The sequence below is a fragment of the Carcharodon carcharias genome, chromosome 7 (genome assembly GCF_017639515.1).
Source record: "Carcharodon carcharias isolate sCarCar2 chromosome 7, sCarCar2.pri, whole genome shotgun sequence".
In the NCBI taxonomy this organism is placed as follows: Eukaryota; Metazoa; Chordata; class Chondrichthyes; order Lamniformes; family Lamnidae; genus Carcharodon; species Carcharodon carcharias.
This window is the reverse complement of record NC_054473.1, coordinates 68,069,235-68,092,103: the sequence shown is the minus strand read 5'-3', so window position 1 is coordinate 68,092,103 and position 22,869 is coordinate 68,069,235. Positions and strand designations below refer to the sequence as shown.

The 22,869-nt window shown below is 43.0% G+C and overlaps 1 protein-coding gene across 1 annotated transcript in view; it reads left to right on the top strand.

Moving 5' to 3' along the window:
• Positions 1 to 22,869, top strand: part of lmcd1 (LIM and cysteine-rich domains 1) — a 66,168-nt gene that overhangs the window by 32,907 nt on the left and 10,392 nt on the right. The window contains exon 4 of the mRNA XM_041192563.1: positions 17,045 to 17,419. Within this exon, the coding sequence (XP_041048497.1) occupies positions 17,045 to 17,419 (375 nt within the window). The remainder of the gene's footprint in view (positions 1 to 17,044; positions 17,420 to 22,869) is intronic.

The window sequence follows — 22,869 nt, the reverse complement described above, 5'->3', positions numbered from 1 at the left end:
GGGTTGGAGTCTTTTGGCTGCTATTTTTGGACAGCAGTTGGCCATTTCCACTACAGCAGTGGCCAAATCTCTTCCCCCATGCCACGCCTTAGGTCCAACCAGATGGTGAGCTCTACAGGTTTAAGAGCTGCCAAATTCAAATGACACTGGGGAGAATTTTCTCCCCGTGAGGGGTGGGGGTGGGGGGGGCGGAATTGGTAGTGGCGGTGTGGGCGGGCGCAGCCGATCGCCGCCTGCGGTCAGCTGCGCGCTCCATTTTATGTGGGTGGGCCAATTAAGGTCCGCCCAGCCTGATGCTCACCCGGAAGCACTGAGCACTCCCAGTGTGGGCGGGGAGAGTAAGCTGTCTCAGGGCCTGCGCTCTTTCGTGCATGTGCACAGAGCTGCCTTGGAGATTAGTTTGAATTTGAAAAATTTAAATAAAGAAAAAAAAAGACAATGTCACGTGAACTGGTGCAGGCCTATGAAGTTTATTAAAAATTTTTATTAAACTTTAAAAACCTTCATGAAACCTCATCCCTCCCTTGGATGAGGTTTCAAGATTAATGCAAAGGCTGCCTGGGCCCTTCGCCTGCCCACCAACCTTAAGGCTAGACAGGCAGCTCAGTTTATTAATTTAATTGATATTTAAATGGCCTTAATAGGCGGGTTGACAGTTCGACAAGCATGCAGCTGACTCCAATGTTTACCTGCCGAACTGAAGACCTGAATGACATCAGGACTTATGCCCGACGTCACTGTGCTGACCCAAAGATTCTGGCCATTGAGTTCATATGTTGTTAAAATGAATGTACTTTTAGTCACTCTATATGACTGGAACTGTACTCGTGCTGTTGGTTCCCATTGCATGGATCTGACAGCATTGGCTGCAATCAGAAAGTTGTTGGGATTTGGTGAAACCTGCAGTTCAAAAGATGAATCCCAGTGGGCTTCCTTTTGGAATATAACTGGCTGCATGAGACCTGTGCATTGGGAGTCAGCCTCACTGGTACAGGGCATGGCAGTGCAAAAGCATCCCTCTGCAAATCTGGTAGGAGAGTCTAGAACAAGGGGTCAACAGCTATATAATGAGAGGTGGGCTGTCAAGAGGTGTTGTCAAGAAGCACTTCTTCACACACATGATGATTGGAATCTGGGACACTTCACAGCCCCCCCGCCCCCCGAAAACTGATGAAGTAAAATCAGTTGAAAATTTCAAAACCCACATTGGTAGATTTTTGTTCAGTAAGGGATATTGAAATCAAGATCTAGCGGAAACGTGACCTAATTGAATCACAGAACAGGATCAAGGGCTGAATTACCTACACCTATTCCTGTGTTTCCATTCAACATTCTCTCTTAATATGCACAAATTCATTTACCAGCAGAGCACAATGAATATCGGTTAGGGATGGAACCCCTAGTTTTATTTTTTTTTTGGTCCAGGGATTTTGAGGATGTTTGAATTGCCTCAGCCACTTTCCTGGATGAAATCAGGAGTACGTGGGGCTTCTTGATCTCTGCTGCTCAACTTTACCCAAGTTGGTGCATTTCTCTGGTACAAATGATTAGGTAATGTCACAAGCCATAAATGGTCACTTTGTGACCATGTCTAATGATGACTTTCTACTCTGGTACTGTCTTAGGGCCATGTGAAGTTCGTGGGACAGAAACAGATATTCAGCCAGAAACTCTTAAAATTTGAGCTGTACAAGCTGTTAAACATGGATTCCCTTTTTATTTATTATTTATTTCCTAGCAGACTCCCTCTGTTGGTCTGTGTGTGTATTGTAGCAACAAGTGGGCAAGATACATGTTGCAATTTTCAATACACTACATTCCATTGTTGTCAGAAAAATGAGCAGGATTTCCCGGCCACACCCGCCGCCAGGATCATCCATTCCTGCTGAAAGCCAATGGACTTTTGGCTTGGCCACTGAATCTCCCACTGCAATGGGGCCAGAAAATCCCAGCCAATATCTCTGCAAGCTACAGCTGACCTTAAAGCATGAGATCCGTGTTTTTTAAAAAAGAATACTAACAGGAAAGCATTTCAGAGTGCTCAAAATCTTCACAAAGATTGCAAACCGTGCTCTCCCAGGCATTGGGCAGCTTCACAACCCACCTTCTGAATGTAGAGGCAGTAAAGCATGTATAAATGTGGGGTTGGCCAGCTTTCCCTTTTGCTCTCTATGGGAGAGTTTCATTTAAAGTCTGGGTGGTGGAAGGTTGCCTTTCTTCTCCGCCGATGCTGCCAGACCTGCTGAGTTTTTCCAGGTAATTCTGTTTTTGTGTTGCAGCTTTCCTTGACTCTTTCAAAACAGCACAAGCTGAGCAGCTGTCATGAGTCTTTGAGTGACCGTTGCCTTTTACAAGTCCCTGTGGTGGTCGCTGTGCTTGTTGCAGGGATTACCGGGATCAGCACTACTCACAGTAAAACTGCCCGGCTTAATAGCTTTCTGAAAGAGTTCTATGGCATCAATGGATCAAATGATCACTGAGCAATAAATTACATCTTCTGTCATTATCAGCAGGAACCTTTTGTAACCAGCCTGACAATCCGTCTTGTTTCATATCATAAACACTTTTTTAAAAAACGAAATTTCGGCTAAACAGTGCTGCAGGAGTTTTGAAATGAACTCCAATTCCTGATTCTTTAGGGCAAGTTATTGTTGCTGCAATTTGGAACACAAAATCAACTGATTTGGTTTGAAGTTCAAGAAGCCCTTTTGAACTCTAATCAATCAAGTTAGGGACGAGCTGCAGCTACCCATCCTACTGGTGAGTGGTGGATAGCTGGAACAACCTCTAGAGGTGGAGACCAGCTGCAAAATAAGCAGGACCTCTCTTGAAGAATAACCAATTGCGGATCACAGTGGAGGGGTGTTTCAGGTGGGGTGAGATAAGGGATGGTGCCTCTACACCTTTCAAAACCCTGCTATTGCTTTCCGGGGCAATTAGGGATGGGCATTAAATAGCCTAGCCAGCAATGTCCATATCCCATGAATGAATGTTAAGTACTTTACTGCACTCTGTGTCAAGGCAAGCAAGGGCTTCCATTCATTAAGACCGACCACAACAAATCCTTCAACGGTACATTGACTAATGACTGTGAAGGTAGATGGAAGGTTGCAGCAGGCCTTTGTCTTCAATTATACAAGCTTGTCTGATCATTGTAATCAGGCAGTGTGGTACCTGCTGTGCAACAGGCCCTCCACTGTAAAGGACATCATGCACAGGCCCTTCTACTCAAGTTAAACATAAATAATTCCCATGAAATGTGTGTCAAAGAAAGCATGCTAACATACAGGTTTGTTTGTGATGGTTCTCGCTTAAAGAATTCTCTTGCTGGGACAGGCAGTCATTGTCACTGCCTCTGGCCCATTACAGCTTTCAGCTATTTTTTGACAGCTGTTTGTTTTGAGGCTGCCTCACCAATCATGAAAAAGCTTTTGGTCAGTGTGAAAGCTCATGTAATGCAAATGTTTTGCTCCACGTTGTGGCAATGAGCCAGAAATCCCTGGCGCTTAGAGCTCTTATTTGGCATATAATCTCAATTAAAGCTGTCAGCTGTGGCTCAGTTGGTAGCACTCTTGCCCCTGAGTCACGAGGTTTGGGCTTCAAGCCTCACTTCAGGACTTGAGCACAAAAACCAAGGCTGACACTCCAGTGCAGGGGCCTGTTGAGGTGCCATCTTTCAGATGAACCATTAAACTGAGGCTGTGCCTGCCCTCTGAGGTGGATGTAAAAGATTCCATGGCACTATTTTGAAGAGGAGCCAGGGGAGTTCTCCCTGGTGCTCTGGCCAATATTTATCCCTCAATCACCATTACAAATACACATTTTCTGGTCATTAGCACCTTGCTGTTTGTGAGAGTTTACGGTGTCCAAACTGGCTGACACATTTCTTGCATTCCATTGGTAACTACACTTCAAAACTACTTATTGGCCGTAAAGTGCTCTGAGATGTCCATGGTCGTGAAAAGCGCATTAAATGCAAGTTTGTCTTTCCTTTTTTCTTCTTATAAATAATTCTGACAAAAGGACTCCTGAAACCTGTGATTTATTACATTGATCATATAACTGTGAAAGTTAACTAGCATTTTGTTTTTTGATCTGCTGTTCAACTATTGTCTCTGATTAATCACATTTATATATGAAACATTAATAGTTTAGCCTGGCCTACAGTGCCAGCAATCAGCATGTTCTGATGTCTTATTTTCGCTTTTTTTAAAAGAAATACATAGTATCACAAACTATTTCCAGTGGCAATTGTAACACCCTTGACTGTTCATTCTGGCCTATTATCCCAGTTGCTGCATGCACGAGGCAAGGTTTCAATTCATAAGCACAAGATTGCCTAAGGAGGGCAGAAGAAAGGGGTTAAATATATACAGTGGCATTTCTTTGAATGACCATTACAGGGTGGGATTGCCAAATCTGCAGGATTGGCTTAGAGTCTCCAGAAATTGATGCGGTTTTTATTTGAAAAAGAAGTTTTAAAATTTTTTAAAGCTTCTCTTTGTTATAAAAGCCTTGAAGATATGAAAAAGGCCTTTTGATGGACAGTCAAGAATCATCCCATTTGGTAATGAAAAGCTCTTCTGCTTTCCAATTGGCATATGAAGGTAATGCATCGTGCAGATGGACGTGATGGGCAGCCATTGACAGGAGCTTGGAGGCAGAAGGTCATGCGGAACTATGTTTAGTCAGATTTGGCAACCCTAATTCCAGAGCCATTGGGAAATAATTGATATTTTGCTGATTGCTTATGGAAAATTATTGTGAATATTGGTATTGCTTGTCAGCTGTTTTTTAAAAAAAACAAACAAACAAACAGATTTTCTTCCATGGAACGGGTGCACAAAGTCAGATTTCCCTGCTTGGCAAACCCAACCTTTAAAAATGTCCACCCATGGTTTGGATTTTCAGTTGGGGGTGGGGTTTGGGGAGCAGAAATAGAAATAGCAAGCAATTCTGGAACAAAGATTTCCCCGGTTGCGGAGGTTGGCCGGGCACAAGGCCTGCCTCAGTGTTCTGGCACCGTGTTTAAATAAATAGAAATAATGATCATACAAAAAACACCCCACCACCCCACACACTCCCTATGCCCCGTGTGTGCGAACCCATGCCCCACACACTACTCATTGCTTTAACCCCTCCATGCTAACTCAGCAAGTATACTTGAACAGTTCCTTGACAGCTTGACAATTGCTTGACAACTGGACAGTTCCAGTGAGTTTGCGAGTAAAAGTGCATAATCATGTTTAACTCTGACAATCCCAGGGTGCCTTACCTCCCTCAAAGATGTCCTAGGACCTGGCTGTCCAAAAAAATCCACCAAGTTTATACCTCCTCTTATCTGGCCTGCACTGCGCACCCTCGGATTCTCACAGAAAGGATTCAAAAATCGGAAGTCAGTGGTGGCAGCTGATGATTTAAATGGCCAGCTGCTTCTGCGATTCATGCACCCTGGCCTGACTCCAGTCCCACCCCCATGAAGATGGGGAATGCCAGGTTCAAAAATTCAGCCATTTCCAGGGTTTTCACCATAACAAAGAGTCTCTCCATCATGGCGAAAATGTGGCCCATAATGTTTTCATATTTATTTATTTTTTTGTCTTTTATTGTCCCTCTTCCCCACCCTGCACTCCAGCCCAGTTCACAGAACCACTTCTGAGTTTGACACTGGTTGCTTTTTATTTGCAAAATTCACTCATTGCTGTCAGAAAAGCAACCAATTGTTTAATGTGCAAAACTACATAGACGCAAGGACAAGAGAGTAGAGGCCCCAAGGCCCAGAATCAGTGATATTGAGACTTGTGAACCACATTGTTGAGAAAACAAACTGTAATGTCAATCTGTCAGCATCCTGGGGGTTACCATTGAGCAGAAACTGAACTGGATCAGCAGTTTAAACACTGTGGCTACAAGAGCAGGTCAGAGGATGGGAATTCTGTGCTGAGTAACTCACCTCCTGACTCCCCAAAGCCTGTCCACCATCTGTAAGGCACAGTCAGGAGTGTGATGGAATACTTCCCACTTACCTGGATGACTGTGGCTTGAACAACACAAGAAGTTTGACACCATCCAGGACAAAGCAGCCTGTTTGCACCCAATACACCACCTTCAACATTCACTCCCTCCTTCACTGGCACACTGTGGCGACTGAGTATACCATCCAGAAGATGCACTGCAGCAGCTCACCAAGGCTCCTTCAACTGCAACTTACAAACCCACAGCTTCTACCACCTAGAAGGGCAAGGGCAGCCGACACATGGGAACACCACCACCTGCAAATTCTCCTCCAAGTCACTAACCATCCTGACTTGGAAACATATTACTGTTCCTTCACTGTCGCTGGGTGAAAATCCTGAAACTCTATTCCTAACAGCACTGTGGGTGTACCTACAACACGTGGACTGTAGCAGTTCAAGAAAGTGGCTCAACACCACCTTCTCAAGGGCAATTTGGGACGGGCAACAACTGCTGGTCTAGCCAGTGACACCCACATCCCAGGAAAGAAATAAATGAGGTGTCAAATTGCAAAGTTTAGATATTTTGTAATATCCATCTAGACGGTGTGAATTTTCACACTTAATTTGGGTACTGCAGCTTGTTTTTCCCTGGTAGGTGTGAAGAGATCTGTAAAATAGCAGCAATGCAAATATGCTTTGATTGTGAAATAAATATAATTCACTTAACAAAAACTGCTGACTTTGTTCTGAAATCTCCAGCCTTACACTTCAACCTGTGCCCTTCAGTTCCCCAACTCCACCCTGTTTGATTCACCCCTTTCCCCCTCTCCACTATATCTGGTGTTAAAGCCTTTAGCAATCTCAAATCCTGCTGTCTCGAAACCCTTCCCTATTGCTGCTTCTCTTCTCACATTTAAAAGCTGCTTCAAAATCCCTCATTGACCATACATTGTCATCTGCTTCCTCCACTCTATTTTTCTACAGTGTGGCATCTTGTTTAGAGGAGAGTGCGAGAGGCGGTCCCTGGGACAGGCAGTCTGCAGCACCCAGAGAATCTAGCATCTAGTTCATACTCAAGTGGGAGTAAGGGTAAAATAAAAGCAAGGGGTGTATATTCTGTTTAGTTAAGATACGTCTGGGGAGCTCAATACCGTGACTTGCACATCCTGCACTATGTGGGAAATCCTAGAAGCTCCTGGCGGTCTGGATGACCATGTGTGCAGGAGGTGCTTCTGACTGGAGTAACTTGAGCTCCAGGTTTTGGAGCTTGAGCAGCAGCTAGGGACACTATGGTGCGTTCATGAGGCTGAGAGGTTCGTGGACAGCACATTGCAGGATGTGGTCACCCAACAGCTTAAGGAAGTGCACGCAGAGAGGGAATGGGTGACCGCCAGACAGAAGGAGGGGTCTAGGCAGGCAGTGAGGGAATCCCCCAAGTGCATCTCGCTTGCAAACCGTTTTTTGGCCTTGGAAAACGGTGAGAGTGACGGTTCCTCTGTCATGGCACTGTGGGTGGTTCAGCTTCTCAGAAGGGGAGGAAGGGAGGAAGAAGTGTGGATGGGCAATAGTGGTATGGGATTCATTAGTGAGGGGAGTAGACAGGCACTTCTGCGGCCATAGACATGACTCTAGGGTGGAATGTTGCCTCCCGGATGCCTGGGTCAAGGATGTCACGGAACAGCTGCAGGGTATTCTGAAGAGGGAGGTGAACAGCCAGAGGTCGTGGTCCATGTTGGGACCAATGACACAGGAAGAAAGAGAAATGATGTCCTGCAAGCACACTTTAGGGAATTAGGTAGGAATTTGAAAAGCAGGGTCAATCCCAATGCCCCACAGTAGTGAGTATAGGAACAGAAAGATAGGGCAGATGAATACATGGCTGGAGAGATGTCGCAGGAGGGAGACCTTGAGATTCCTGGAGCATTGGGACTGTTTCTGGGAGAGGTGGTACCTGTATAAATTGGACAGGTTACATCTGAACAGAAACGGGACCAACATCCTCGTGGATAGGTTTGCTAATGCTGTTGGGGCAGATTTAAACTAAATTGGCAGGGGGATGGGATCCTGAAAAGTAGTTCAGAGGGGAAAGAAGCTAAGATAGAATTAGAAGTTAAAACACTAGTAAGTGAGTCTGGAAGGCAGAGGAAACATAGGCTAGATAAGAAAGAAGTGAGTTTAGTAAGGTTAAATGGAATGTATTTTAATGCAAGGAGCCTGAGGAATAAGACAGACGAGTTGAGGGCACAGATAGGCATGTGGGAGTATGATATCATAGCTATAAACTGAGATTTGGCTAAAAGGGTAGGATTGGCAGCTCAACATTCCTGGTTATAGGATATTCAGATGAGATAGAAAGGGGGATAGAAGGAGTGGGGGTCACAGTATTGATCAAGGAATCAATTACAGCAGTGAGGAGGGATAATATCTTGGAAGGACCATCAGATGAGGCCATATGGGTAGAAGCAAAAAACACAAAGGTGTCAAACACACTGATGGGTGTGTACTACAGGCCCCCAAACAGTCAGAGATAGAGGATCAAATGTGTAATCAAATTTTAGAGAAGTGTAAGAATAACAAGGCGGTAATAGTAGGGGATTTTAACTACGCAAATATTAACTGAGAAAGTTTTAGTGTGCAAGATACGGAGGGAACAAAATTCTTAAGTTGCATCCAGGAGAACCTTTTTTAGCCAGTATGTAGAAAGCCCAACAAGGGAGATGGCAGATCTGGAACTAATATTCAGAAATGAGCCCGGCCAGGTAGAAGGCGTATCAGTAGGGGAGCATCTTGAGAGAAAGTGACTATAACTCAGTTAGATTTAGGATAGCTATGGAAAAGGATATGGTTAGGCCAGGAATAAAGGTTCTAAACTGGGGAAAGGCTAGTTTTACTAAGATGAGATATGATTTGGCCCAAGTGGACTGGGAGCAGCTACTTGGAGATAAAACTGTGTCAGAGCAGTGGGGGGCATTTAAGGAGGAAATAGCAAGAGTACAGGGCAAATATGTTCCTGGAAAGACAAAGGGGGAGAACAAATCTTGAGAACCCTGGATATCAAGGGGCATAAAGGTTAGGATTAAGAAAAATAGAGAAGTTTATGGCAGACACCGAGGGCTTAAGACGACAGAGTCCCTAGAGGAGCATAAGAAGTGCAGGGGGAACTTAGCTTTCCTAATCTCTTTTTCTAAGAGTGCATGAGAAAGCATTGGTGGGTAGAATAATGGAAAACCCAAAGGGTTTTTTTAAATATACAAAGAGCAAGAGAATAACTAGGGGAAGAGTAGGGACAATCTGTGTGTGGACCCGAAAGACTTGGGTACAGTCCTCAATGAATACTTTGTGCAGTCTTCACAATAGAAAAGGACAATGCAGGTAAAGACATCAGAATAGAGGACTGTGAAAATATTAGAGGAAACTAACATAGAGAGAGAGGAGGTGCTAGCGGGTTTAGCGGCCTTAAATAAATCCGCAGGTCTGGATGTCATGTATCCCAGGCTGTTGAGGGAGGCAAGAGAAGAGATATCTGGGACCTTGGCAGTCATTTTCAAATCCTCTCTGGCACAAGTGAGGTGCCAGAGGGCTGGAGGACTGCTAATGTTGTCCCATTATAAAAAAAAAGAGGAAGGGATAGACCAGGAAATTACATGCCAGTCATTCTAATCTTGGTGGTGGGGAATTTCCTAAAAATGAATTGAGGGACAGAATGTATCTGTCTTTGTAGAGACACAGATTAATTGAGGATAGTCAGCATAGACTTGTTAAGGGAAGGTTGTGTTTGACAAATTTGATCGAATTTTTTGAGGTAGCCAGGAGCGTTGATAAGGGTGATGCATCTGGCGTGGTCTACATGGACTTTAGCAAGGCTTATAGTAAGTTCCCTCATGGCAGACTGGTCAAGAAAGTAAGAGCCCATGGGATCCAAGGCAAAACTGACTGAGAGGCAGGAAGCAGAGGGTGATGGCGGAGGGATGTTTCTTTGACTAGAAGCCTGTTTCCAGTGGGGTCCTGCAGGCTCTGTGCTTGGGCACTTGCTGTTTGTGGTGTACATAAATGATTCGGACTTAAATGCAGGGGGTATGATCAGGGATGACACAAAACTTGGCAGGGTGGCAAATAGTGAGGAGAGCCATAAACTGCAGGAGGATATCAATGGACTGGTCAGGTGGGCTGAGCAGTGGCAAATGGAATTTAACCCAGAAAAATGTGAGTTAATGCACTTGGGGAGGGCTAACAAGGCAAGGATTATATGATGAATGGTAGGACCCTGAAAAGCACTGAAGATCAGAGGGACCTTGGTGTGCAAATCCCACAGATCCCTGAAGGTAGCAGGGCAGGTAGGTAGGGTGGTTAAGGTGGCATTTGGGATACTTACCTTTATTAGCTGAGGCACAGGATACAAGAGCAGGGAGATTATGCTGGAACTGTTTAAAACACTGGTTAGGCCACAACTGGAGTACCGCGTGCGGTTCTGGTCATCACAATATAGGAAGGATGTGATTGCACTGGAGAGGGTGCAGAGGAGATTTACCAAGATGCTGCCTGGGCTGGAGGGTCTGAGCTACTAGGAAAGATTGGATTGGCTGGGGTTGTTCACCTTGGAGCAGCGAAGGTTGAAAGAGGACCCGATAGGGGTATATAAGATTGAGGGGCATAGATAGGGTGGATAGGAAGGCATTTTTTCCGTTAGTGGAGGTGTCAATAACCAGGGGGCATAGATTTAAGCTAAGAGGTAGAAGGCTGGGGGGAGTTGAGAAATTTTTTTCACCCAGAAGGAACTCGCTGCCTAAAAGGGTGGTTGAGTTAGAAACTCTTGTAACATTTAAGAAGTATTTATATATTGACTTGTGTTGCCATAGCCTCCAGGGCTATGGACCAAGCGCTGGAAAATGGGTTTAGTGTAGTCAGAACTTTGTTGACCGGCAAGTCCACAATGGGCTGAATGGCCTCCTGTGCTGTAAGCTTCTATGGCCAGAATTTTTCACTTATCAGGAGGGCATGCGCCCGACCTGAACGAGCATAAAGTGACACATGATGACATTGGGCAAGCATCCCGATGTCATTGCACACTCATGCGGTATTTCGGTTGGCGGGCATGCACGAGAGTCAGCAGCGTGCCCACCAACAATTAACAGGTCGATTAAGGCCAATAAAGTACTAATTAAAGAGATTTTTTGCTGCCTGCCCAACCTTACGGGCAGGCAAAAAGGCCAAGTGGCCTTTGGCTATTTTAGGAAACCTCATCCCACCAACAGCAATTAAAACATGAATTTAAAATTTTAACTTTTCATTAACATGTCCCTGCTCATGTGACAGAGTCTGTCACATGAGCAGGGACTTGTGTTTTAACATTTTAAAAGTCTTCATTTTTCATATTTTAAATCTTCAGCTCCGTGAGGCAGCTCTGTGCCCCAGGGAAACTTCATTGCGCCACTCGCACGCATGCACAAACTTGCGCGCTCACCCTCCTCCATCACCCCCCCCGCCCCCCCCCACAACCACACAGGTAGTGCTGCAGCACGCATTTCTCGCTGGGTGGGCCTCAATTGGCCCCCCAGTGTGAAATCACGGGTGGCTTCCGAACTACTCCCGCTCACACTTGCTGAGCCAGCCCAAAACTAGGGCAAAATTCTGACCTGTGAGTTTACTTTACAAAAAGGCTGCATATAAATGCAAGTTGTATTTAATAATTTTTACCTTAAATGTTGGCATATAAGTTGACCTTTGAAGTCTCAAGATCTCTTCCAAAACGGGATTGGTTTATACATAACAGTATAAAATGATCTGCTTCGTGTGGGTGTGTCTTAAACTCATATATACCTTTGTAACACCTCCCATATCGCCCGCCTGATACCTTATAACTGGGTGTACGGGATCAGTAGGTAAAGCATCCATTTGTGGGGTAAAGAATTGAGGCTAATGTGAGTAAGGTGTGTCATGGCTGAAAAGTTAGTCCAAGTTTATACAAAAACCGTGGTTTTTGAGGCCAAAAAATGGGAGTCTTATACGCTGGGTCAACCTATACACTGCTATCTATGGGTAAGTGAACAGCCCTCTTAGCTGTTTGGCAATCATTGAAGAACAAGATTTCTATTCTGTGCATTATCTAATTATACCAAAATATGACAAGACGATCTAGCTTCCTAATCAAATCAGCCCTGCCCTTTCCAAGAAGATACCTCACTTTTATATTTAATAACAATTCCTCTCAGATGATTGTCTATTTCCTCCTTCTAAATCCATTTCAGTTTTCTATTCTCTTATCCCTTTCCTGTATGCATTAACAGTTTACTTGCTAAATTACTCACAGTTCCGTTCATAAAATTTTATCTTGAGTTGCCTGTTCATTTAGTTTCATTACCTTGAACTTAATCGCTTTGGCTGCTGAAGAAAATCTTATTCGAGCCCTGCATGTGTAAACATATTACATCTTGGGCAGAATTTTGCCCTTGATGGGCGGGCGGGCCTGATCGACTCAGTTGTGGTGGGCAGCTGATCACTGCTGCCAAAACGGGCCCCACCGCCATTTTAAGTGGGCGGGCCAATTAAGGCCCACCCAGCATGTCGCCCGACAGGAAGTGCTGTGTGCTTCCTGTGCTGGCAAAGGGGGGGGTGGATTCCCAAACTGCCAGAGTGCACTTTTTCGAGAAATACCGGACAGCTGCCTCAGGGAGATCGCTGAAACTCTGTGTAACCCTAAAAATAGAAAAATTTAAAATTTCCCCCTCGTGAAATTGTCACACGAGATGGGACATGTTAGTGAAGAACACAAACACTTTATTAAAAGCTTTTAAACCCAATATCAAACCTCATCCCACCCCTGGATGAGGTTTGTAAAAGAAAAATCACTTACCTGCCTGCCCGTTGGGCCCGTGCGCTGAGCCGAAGTTCGCACTGGCCCCTCAAAATCCTGGTCGATTGGAAAGTTAATGGCCTTAACAGGGCTTTAATTAATGGTGGGCACGCGTCCCGCTGCATAGCGCGCCCGCCGACCGAAATATCACAATGCCGTGCACTGACGGCGGGACGCTTGCGCCATTTTAAGCCCTGGCGTGCGGACTCCGCCACCCACATGCCAGCCAGAAGATTCTGCCCCTTGAGTATGACTGTCACATTGCACAGAATTATTACAGCACAGAAGGAGGCCATTCAGCCCATTGTGTCTGCACAAGTCTCCGAATGCGCATTTCATTTTGTGCTACTCCCTCACCTTTTACCCCTGAAACCTTGCACTTTCTTCCTTTTTGGATAATAATCCAAAATCTGCTTGAATACTGCAATTGAACCTGCCTTCTGCTAACTGTCAAAGTTATAAAAAGAGAAAGAAAGGCAGTTATTTTGAGACCTGGACATTTACAAGTATCTCTCTGTCTGCAAACCTCCCTGTAAACAACAATTAACCCCTAACTTACCTGAAGATTTCCAGCACATAAACTTACTGCCTTTAAAGGGGCTTAATGACCGGTTTAAAAAATGCTGCATCTGAGCAGAAAATAAGTGTGTATTATGCACCCTATACCCCAGCAAGAGGAGAGTTAATGTGTAATCTAGCTAATCATGGCCATTGGAGATTCACTAGTGTACATTTAAGAAGAAATAGCATTGGTTGTGCTGAGATAACTGATCTCAACAGGAATAGCAGTGGAGTTTTTGCAATTTCTCACTGTGCCTTAGATCCACATCCTGATCACTATTTAAGTGGAGATGCACAAGCACCAGGTTTGAGCAAGGATGGAATTGAATAGCACATTTAAATACTGCAAACTGCTGTTACTCGCTGTTGAAGCCCTTGCATAAAGAATGACTCTGCTGTAAACATCTGGTATTCCTGAATCTGTATCTTCAAGAGGAGAGGTGCAGAGGTGCAGAACCTTGGCACTTTTGTTGGGGGTGGGGGGGGAAGCAAACAAGAAGTTTGACTTTTCTTCAGCCAAACAAATTAAACCAAATGCTGTGTGGGGACAGTGTGAAGAGATTTTCATTCCTGCTCTTGGCCTATGGAGATTACTTGCACATGTTTTAGTTATTAGTTCAGGCCACTAGGAGCTATAAATCATATCTAGTTGGCCCTACAATCTATATTCTGAAGAATTCCCATAAGATCTTCATCCCGTCTGCTGTGACTATCATGTCTCTGGCTATGTGTGTGTGTGCACGCAGGAAGATGTGGAGTATTGATCTTCCTTCTGAACTGCCGGTAGTTATTTTTGAATCTCTGGAATAAAAGAGTTCAAAGTTCAAGTGGGACCCTTCAGCAAATGTTGGCTGACCTGGCATCTATTCATTGCATGGTGCAGTTTCTTTAATATTTCAGCTGCATTGGTTCCTTGTGTATAGTACAGATTAATAATAAATTGCCTCAGCATAGAAAAAGCTGACAAGGCTGTATAGACGTGGGCCTTGGACTGTGTAGAAGGTTGTAAAGGTTCACCCACAAGGTTAATGTTTGTTGACATTGCTTTGCAATGTGTGTGTCTAACACTTGATGGTATCTAGTATGCTCTTGACGTTGGTTAACAACCGTAACGAATTGAAAGGAATCAACACAGCATACTTCTTTTTTTGTTTAGCCAGCTGTCTGCAACGTGCCACAAAACCATATTATGAGATCTCCGAGCTAAAGTATTGGGAAATCCACATATATAGAGATTCTGTCTAGCCAATATGAAGCCAATTCTTCCCTGCCCTCCAAGGGCACATGGTGCAGCTCTGCCTGGTCTCATGTCGTCCTCCCGTTCCCCACCCTGGGGGATTCCTATCCAGATGTCCATGGTTCATTCTCCCAATGACTCCTATAGCGTGGAGCAGCACAGCATTGACTTACTTTTAGGTGGAGTCTTCAGAAAATCTCCAGGATAAACATTGCTCGAGTGTTGGTGAAGTCCATAAAGTCTGCCAATATGCCTGAGATCATTTTCACAGCTCAAGCAGCAAGTGAAAATGAAATGATGAGTACCCCCTTTAAGAAGTGCTTGAAATTGACATCAATGTTGTCTTTATGCCTCATTTTAGCTGGTTGTTGTTGGGCGAGGGCAGTAGTTGAAATGTTAGTCACCCAAATGTTCAGCCTCTTTCATGAGTACTACCTGGCATCTTAGTAGCAATTAGCTATTAATGAGCCTATGAGTGGCCATTGCCAGCGTAGGCATCAATTCTTTTTACCAAGATGGCATCTTGAGCTACACACTGGCTAAACTGGCATTGTAGATTAAGACCCCATCTTGACCACCTCAGAGGCAGGCAGTTTAGGTGTAAAGTTGTCGGTGAAAATCGCACCTGGAAGAAATTTGAATTGTGGAATTTTTAATGCCAATCAATCTGATCCCTTAAGTGCAGACAATATATTTTTGGTCTCGGTGAGAAGTTTTTTAAAAATTGTTGAATAAAATCACCACAAAATAGCAGAAATGCAATTTTGGGCCCTTTTCACCCAAAACTCTGTGCATATATTTACAACCTGTTCAAAACATGCATAAAATTTAGAAAATTGTTGTGGAACTGCACTTTGTTGCATGGCGTGGGTGCTAGCATAGAGCTAATTTCATGAGCAGCAGAGAGAGATAGTTTTGACAGGAATTTTAGGGAATTGGTGTAAAAGGTCAAAGAAATTCTGTAAATGTAAAACTGAGCACAAGTCATTCATGGCCAAATTTCCTCACATTTTTTAATGCAGATAATTGGCAATACGCCACACTTATGCTGTTGTTTCAGTGCAAGATATCAGAAAATTTCAGGTCAGAAGTTTAACATGCTTTGGAATATTCCTAATCATTATCACATGTTTACTTAGCAGCAATGAAGATCTAATCTTTTGTCATATAAATGCAAAATGCTGCAAATGCTGGAAATCTGAAATAAAAACAAATGCTGGAAAATCTCAGCAGGTCTTGCAGCATCTGTGGAGAGAGAAACAGAATTAACCTTTTGAGTCTGTATGACCCTTCTTCAGATCCAGGGGCCACTTGTGCAGATATTGATATTCAGTGTATTACTGATTATCTACATTGATATGTTCAGGACAGTATCCAGGCGTTTTGTATGGCTGCTTTCTGCTCCAGTCAGCAGAGCAGCGTTCTGCTGAAGAGCACACAAGAGCAAGGCAAACAGTGCGAAGAATATTTTCTGTTCCCTACCTACGGAGCAACCCAGCTGACGTGGGGAACCTGCACTGAGGATCACTGTGGACACAATGCTCAGTCTGCAACCCATCATTGACTGTGTTACAATACCAACAACGTCCAGCACTAGGGCATCAGTAACCATGAGACGCACGCCAGCAATTTGGGAGGAATATTCTGTTACCTAAGGAACACTGGGTAGAAGCTGCTGGGAGAATAGAAAACTGCTGCCTTAATCTCCTCCCCCTATCCCAAGGAAGCTCAAGTGTCAATGTGGGATTGGGAATTCCACTCCAATTATTTATTTATTTATTCAACATGCCTGGACATCAGCCAAGAAAAACATTTCCTGATTTTATACAAGTAAATTCCTCTCCAGTTACTCTACTCCAACTCCTTTGAAATCTTATGTAGCCCATGTGTAATAAGTCTGGTGATGTTCATACTGCCAAAAAAATGTCAGGTTAAAGTGATAAGAATTATCTTTTAAAATCTTTTTTTTAGATTTGAGCTTTTAATTAAATGTAAAGTATTCCAAAACTTTCTTCAATAGGACTCTCGTACAAATATAGTCAGTGTGATTTTTTGGAAGAATAAATCTGGCTTGATAAATAAATAACAACACTTTAACAGAAACTGATTTTTCATTTAATAGGAATGGACAGTGTAATCAGCAGATAAATATTCCGAACAACACACTATTTGTAGAATTCCATTAATGCTTCAGCATGAGTAATACGCAGGCACCATTATTGGCAATAATTTATTACCATTTATAGTAAAACTTTACAATGTTAAAGAAAATATTTGTAAAATATAAAGAGCTTTGTATTTGTAGCTGGATGTGAATAAAATGATTATTTTATTCCCATGCATATTATAATTAAATTCTAGCTTTATTTTAACAAGAATTAATTTTGTATGTTGGTTATTATACATCACAAAACTTATTTTTGTGTCTCTCCCCATCAGGCTATTCATTACATGGAATTAATTCCAAAAGATATGCAGCCAATTGCTGGCATGGAAGGGGCCTACTATCGCCGTAGGCAACTAGTAAGGCAGCTGCCAGTCTATGACCAGGACCCCTTTCAATGCCATGCTTTGTCAGAGAATGAGGTGAAGAGCATGGAGGAGTTTGTCAGGAAGTACAAGAGTGACTCGCTGGGAGTTGGAGAAGTGGCGCTGCCTGGCCAAGTGGGTAGTACCAAAGAAGAAGCTAACCAGCAGCAGAAAACTGAAGCCATGGGACAATTTACCAATGGCAAGGTGGCAAAGGGGAAGCCTCAGGACAGCCCTGCATCAACCAATGGAACACTGGCAGAGGCCCAACAAAAAAGCGAATATGTGAGTAATTAGTGTACTTTGGCTTTAAAAGTAAGGTCACTCAGCAAAATATGAAAGAAATAAGATACTTGTAGATCCATTTGACTTTCATGTGTATTTTTTCCCTCCCCCAAAGAAATTAGCTTCTTTTAGCCCATGTGAAACCAATTATTCCAAGGTACACATCAGGAAATGTATTCCTGTTGCTCTTTTAAGATGATTGCATATTTCTGCACAACTATTTGACTCTTAGGTTTTATGCACTCTGAAAGTCTTCAAAATGTATTTATTTTCCTTCCTATCTTTTTCTCATTCTCTCTCACGCACACTCCACCACTATCTGCAGTAATCACAATGTTGAGAATCGGAACTTCATGCAGTCGTCATTTACTGCAAGCGTCAAAGGGTAACTCAGCTGGCCATCTTTTTTGAGCTTGTCTCTCTTTCACCCCTACAGTCGTCTGGGCCTAGTGAGTGACACTATGATTTGGCTGATTTAATCATTGTAGAAGAACTAACTTTTACTTAAGTATACCATGATGCATTTACAATCAAGAATATTATTATTACAGGTGTAACGTTGCTTTTCTACCTTAACAGAAAACTACTAGGTTCAAGAAAAACTGATTTTGTAGTTGCAGTGTTAAGGATGGGTTACCATACTGACTTGATTTTGGTCTATTCTCTTTCAGTATTCTTGTCCACTCTAGATCTGGTAACAGTACATGTGTGTTCTCCATTATTTACAAAACATATTATAAAGCCTGAATTTCCTTTTAATAAACACCACTGTCTGTGCAAAGGTATTTTGAAAGAGAACAGAGGTGGTCAATTGATTGAAATTTTTACTTGGATTTGACAAGACTGAGATGCAGCAACCCTCAGCTGTGCATTGAGGGATTGCCAAGGTGTGTGAAAGTACATTGTATGATCTGACAGCTTTTTGCAAATTGCTCCCATTACTCCACCATAGTCTCTTAAAGATACTGGGATACAAGTCCAAGGGCACTGTCGTCCTCTGGCACTTTCCTTAAATGGCCACTCCTCACGTATTTATCTCAGGTAATAATGTTGGATGGTCACTTCAACATCGGGAGAATCACAGCTGAACCGTGTGCTTTATAACACCTCCCAGCTTGATGAGTCAATTGGGTATCTGGACAAACATCGTTACTTACTTTTATTATGATCAGGATTTCCCGGTCGGCGAGCGGGGGGGCGGGGGGGGGGGGGGGGGGGGGGGGGTAGCGGTAAAATGACATGAGATGATGTTGGGCAGAATTCCCAGTGTCACCCTGCCCCATTTCAATTTTCATGTAGGCGGAGGCTCAGCAGAATCAGCTGTGTGCCCGCTGACCTGTCAATGGCCAATTGAGGCCATTGACAAACTCATTAAAGTAATTAGTGAACCTGCCCATCCAACTTTAAAGTTGGCAGGCAGGCTGGGAGCCCTGGCGGGCATTAGAAAAAGCATGAAACCTCATCCATGGGCAGGATGAGGCCTCATGTAGATTTTTAAAAATATAATAAAAGTGTCTTTGAAAATGATGGACATGTCCCAACTCATGTGACAGTGTCACATGAGGGGACATGTCAGGGAAATTTTCTTTTTCTAATTTTAAGATTTTTTTTTTAGTGTAGAGCCGATCTCCCTGGGGCAGCACTTAGCCTCAGGGAGATGAGTGCGCTCTTTCATGTGCACGCGCGAAAGAACGCACTCTCGGCTCAGGGAATCCACACAACACCCACCACCCACCCACCCCATCCGTACAGGGAGTGCATAGCGCTTCCTGGTGGACGTCACGCTGGGCGGGCCTTAATTGGCTGATTCTAAAAGACTGATTCTTTCCAGAAGACTTAAAAGAAAGGGCTCTTTCCAGCATGCTGTAAATTTACAACTTTGCCAATGTATTGTGTTTTAACAAGCTGCAGCTTGCACAGGGTGCCTGATGTCCCTTAATTAGCCCGCCCACGTAAAATGGCAGCACGCCCCTAATCAGGGCGCCGATTGGAGGCTCACTTCCACATGCGTGCTCCTAAACTCTACCCTCCCCCCCCACCCTCCTGATGGGAGGAACTTTCTGCCCTATGTGTTTGATACACTAATGGAATTATTTCTTTGGAATAGATCCAGACTGTGATGTCCACATAGCCTGTCAGTGCTGTTATGACACAGCAGTTGGTAAAGGCTGAGTTGTTTAAATCCCAGAGGGAAATTTGAAACAACTGTCATAACCTATATTTTCGATTGGTATGTTTGAGGTGCAACTCTGAATTCAGAATTAATACCAAGCCTCAAGAGGCTTTTTTATATAGAACCAAATTAAACATTTATTAATTTAATTAAACACATATACATGTCTATAAATTACTACCATAATTTTCAAACAAATCCCCAAATTAATCACTCCCAGGTAAATCCTTACCAAGGCAACAATAACCACTAGACTTTAAACAAACCAGGCAAAGCACATTTGACATTACAAATTCAAAATGAAGTTCCTTTCAATTTGGGTCCTTTGCAGACACAGTTGTAGGGCTTACAGGCCGATTAGATCTTAAATGCCTCTGACTCTGTTACACAAACTCCTTTTTGTTTATACCTAGCTTTACTTTTGAATGTAAATTTTCCATTGTATTACTAGGTTTTTTTAATTTTACCTCTCTGAACAATAATCCTTTCATTTCCACCAATTTTATCAGTAATATAAACACATTGCTTGGTGTCTCCCAGCTAGGTGTATAATTTTACCCATTCTTTTGAATGGTTTATTCAACAAATGCAAATGTATTCTTAACCTTCTATTCTTACGTTTATCTAATTAACATCTCAAGCTACTATACATCAAAACACCCAGGTTGGCTGGCCTTAACCCAATTAAGCCACACTCACAGACACAGACCCTACTACAAATAAATTTTTTAAAAATTTCCAATAATATTATAGACATTAATCTCTCCATGACAGTGCTCACTAGTGAGGTTAACACATGAAAGGTGGCCAAATGAGAATGGGGTGGAGCATCCATGGAATTGTAGGCTAGCAAGTGGATGTGATCTTCAGGAGATAAAGGGAAGGAAAACAGGCCATGATTTGTACAAGACAGCTTTCATCCATCTTTGGTATTTGTCAGTCTGCCCTCTTTTTTGGTACCAATGAGATTAACTTTAAAGTTTTTACACCTCAATCTGGCTCAAGTTCACAGAAAAATGTTAGTTTCTGGACCACCTCCATTCTCTCCTGAAGCACCTTTGTACAGAGAACGAGGGTTTTATTTTCACATTTTTTTTGAAGAACTTTTTGATTCTATATTTTCTGTGCGAGTTGTTAGAAGAAACTGATTCTTTCCAGAAGACTTAAAAGAAAGGGCTCTTTCCAGCATGCTGTAAATTTACAACTTTGCCAATGTATTGTGTTTTAACAAGCTGCAGCTTGCACAGGGTGCCTGATGTCCCTGACCTGTCTAGCTCAGCTAGTGCTGCTCAGTTCTAAGCCTTGTGCGATATGGAACATTGAGACTCATATTCAATTTTTGTAACTTGAGATGAAATATATTTTTAAAAAAAAATCAAATGCTTTCAGTAGCATTCAATTCAATTATCCCTTTGTCCCCTTCCCTCTTTCAGCTATTCAACCTTGTTCCACCAATCAATTCAACCATGACTGATCTGTACCTCAACTCCATTCACCTACCGGCTCCAGAACCCTTGATACCCGCACCCAACAAAACTCCACCTAACCTCATTATCAGTGTTTTCTCCCATGAGGGACCACCAGCTCCTAAACCTCAACACAGTTAACCTTGAGCAGCAGCCTAAGGCGCACAGCTGTGTCTTGGTTTGACATCCTACAAAGCCTTGGTGCAGAGGGACCGCCTGCTCACAGGTCTCCAAGGAAAGTGTAAACATCAAGGAACAATGAGTTTCTTATTTCAGAGAAAGGACATGAGCTACTGGTGAAACTTAACCACTGACGACTACAGGGCCCCATGAGATTGAATGATGGGGAACAAAAGGGATGTTTGACACATAAAGAGAGAGTAGAAAGAGAGGTTGTGATTTGTGTCACACACGCCTTCCAGTGTATTGTCTGGTAAGCAGTTGCCTGGGGTCAGAACTTTCACCAAATTTTCTTTACGGTGATCTCGTGAAATGAGAGAGCTGCTAGCTCTCTCTCTCATGTCGTCGCTGAAGAGCACACTTTCCATAGAACGGCAGAGAAGAACAAAGTTGACGTTTCGAGTCCTCATGACCCTTCAACAGAAATAAGTAAAAGTAGGAGAGGGGTGAAATATAAAATTTTTACTTAGTTCTGTTGAAGGGTCACGAGGACTCGAAACATCAACTTTGTTCTTCTCCGCTGATGCTGCCAGACCTGCTGAGTCTTCCAGGTATTTCTGTTTTTGTTTTGGATTTCCAGCATCTGCAGTTTTTTGTTTTTAGCACACTTTCCATAGTCTGAGCCCACAATTTCTCTCGACAACAGTGTTAAAATTCAGGGATGTGGGAATCAATCAACAGCACCAATAAGCATGCAGATCTCTTGTTTTTTTGTAACTGATTTAGACTTGTCAGTGAATTCACTACAATGTGGTTTCCCCTCCTGGGAGAGCAAGCATGGCTACCAAAGTTAGGTAAAGTACCAGATCTGCATTATTCACTTGGAAGTTGAACTTTGTAGCCAGAGGGAATATGGTAGTAACTTGAAAAAACCACTTGAAAGCACTTGTAATGATAAATGGAATACGCTAAAATCTGAGACTGTCCAGCTGCAACACAGAACCTGACTAATCTCAACTGCTATCTGATAAAACCACAGAATGTGAACTCTGACCCTTGCCCTCCCTGTACCACTAATTAAAAAAGTAGGATTACCAGAGTTTAACTTAATTGAAGTTATGTCTAGAGTTACCGATTGATAAGATTAATTAGCAGGAGTGGAAGTGAACTGATTTTTAAAACATACAATAATTTCAAACATCAAACTGCAAATATATAACTCCCTGAGAAAATAACACATTTTTGGATTGCTAACTTCTGCTCATGAAAGCAAATATGAAATGTCATGGCTTTCACCAAAAAGTAGTTAGAAGATTTAATTTTGTTGTTGCTGGAAAAAAGCAATTTATTACCTTTGCATTCCCATGTCAGTGAAATAATTGTGCGTATGGGTGCAATGGATGGGCAATACATTCAAAATCTTACCACGCAGGATGGGGGAAAATTATTCAACCTCCTTAAAAAGACAAACCAGTTGCAGAAGTTGCAAGATAACATTTTGAAACCTCCTATTTGGAACTGAATGTATTATTTGCAAATAATATGTCAACTTTTCTCCAATGTTTGGAGGCTTTCCTGCTCCACAGGCAGTTTCCTTTCTGATTTTAATCTGATTAGTGGTCATCTTATGCTGAAAATTGTGACCATGTATGAAAATGTGGGCCATAATAAGCAAAGTTCATGGATGCTGC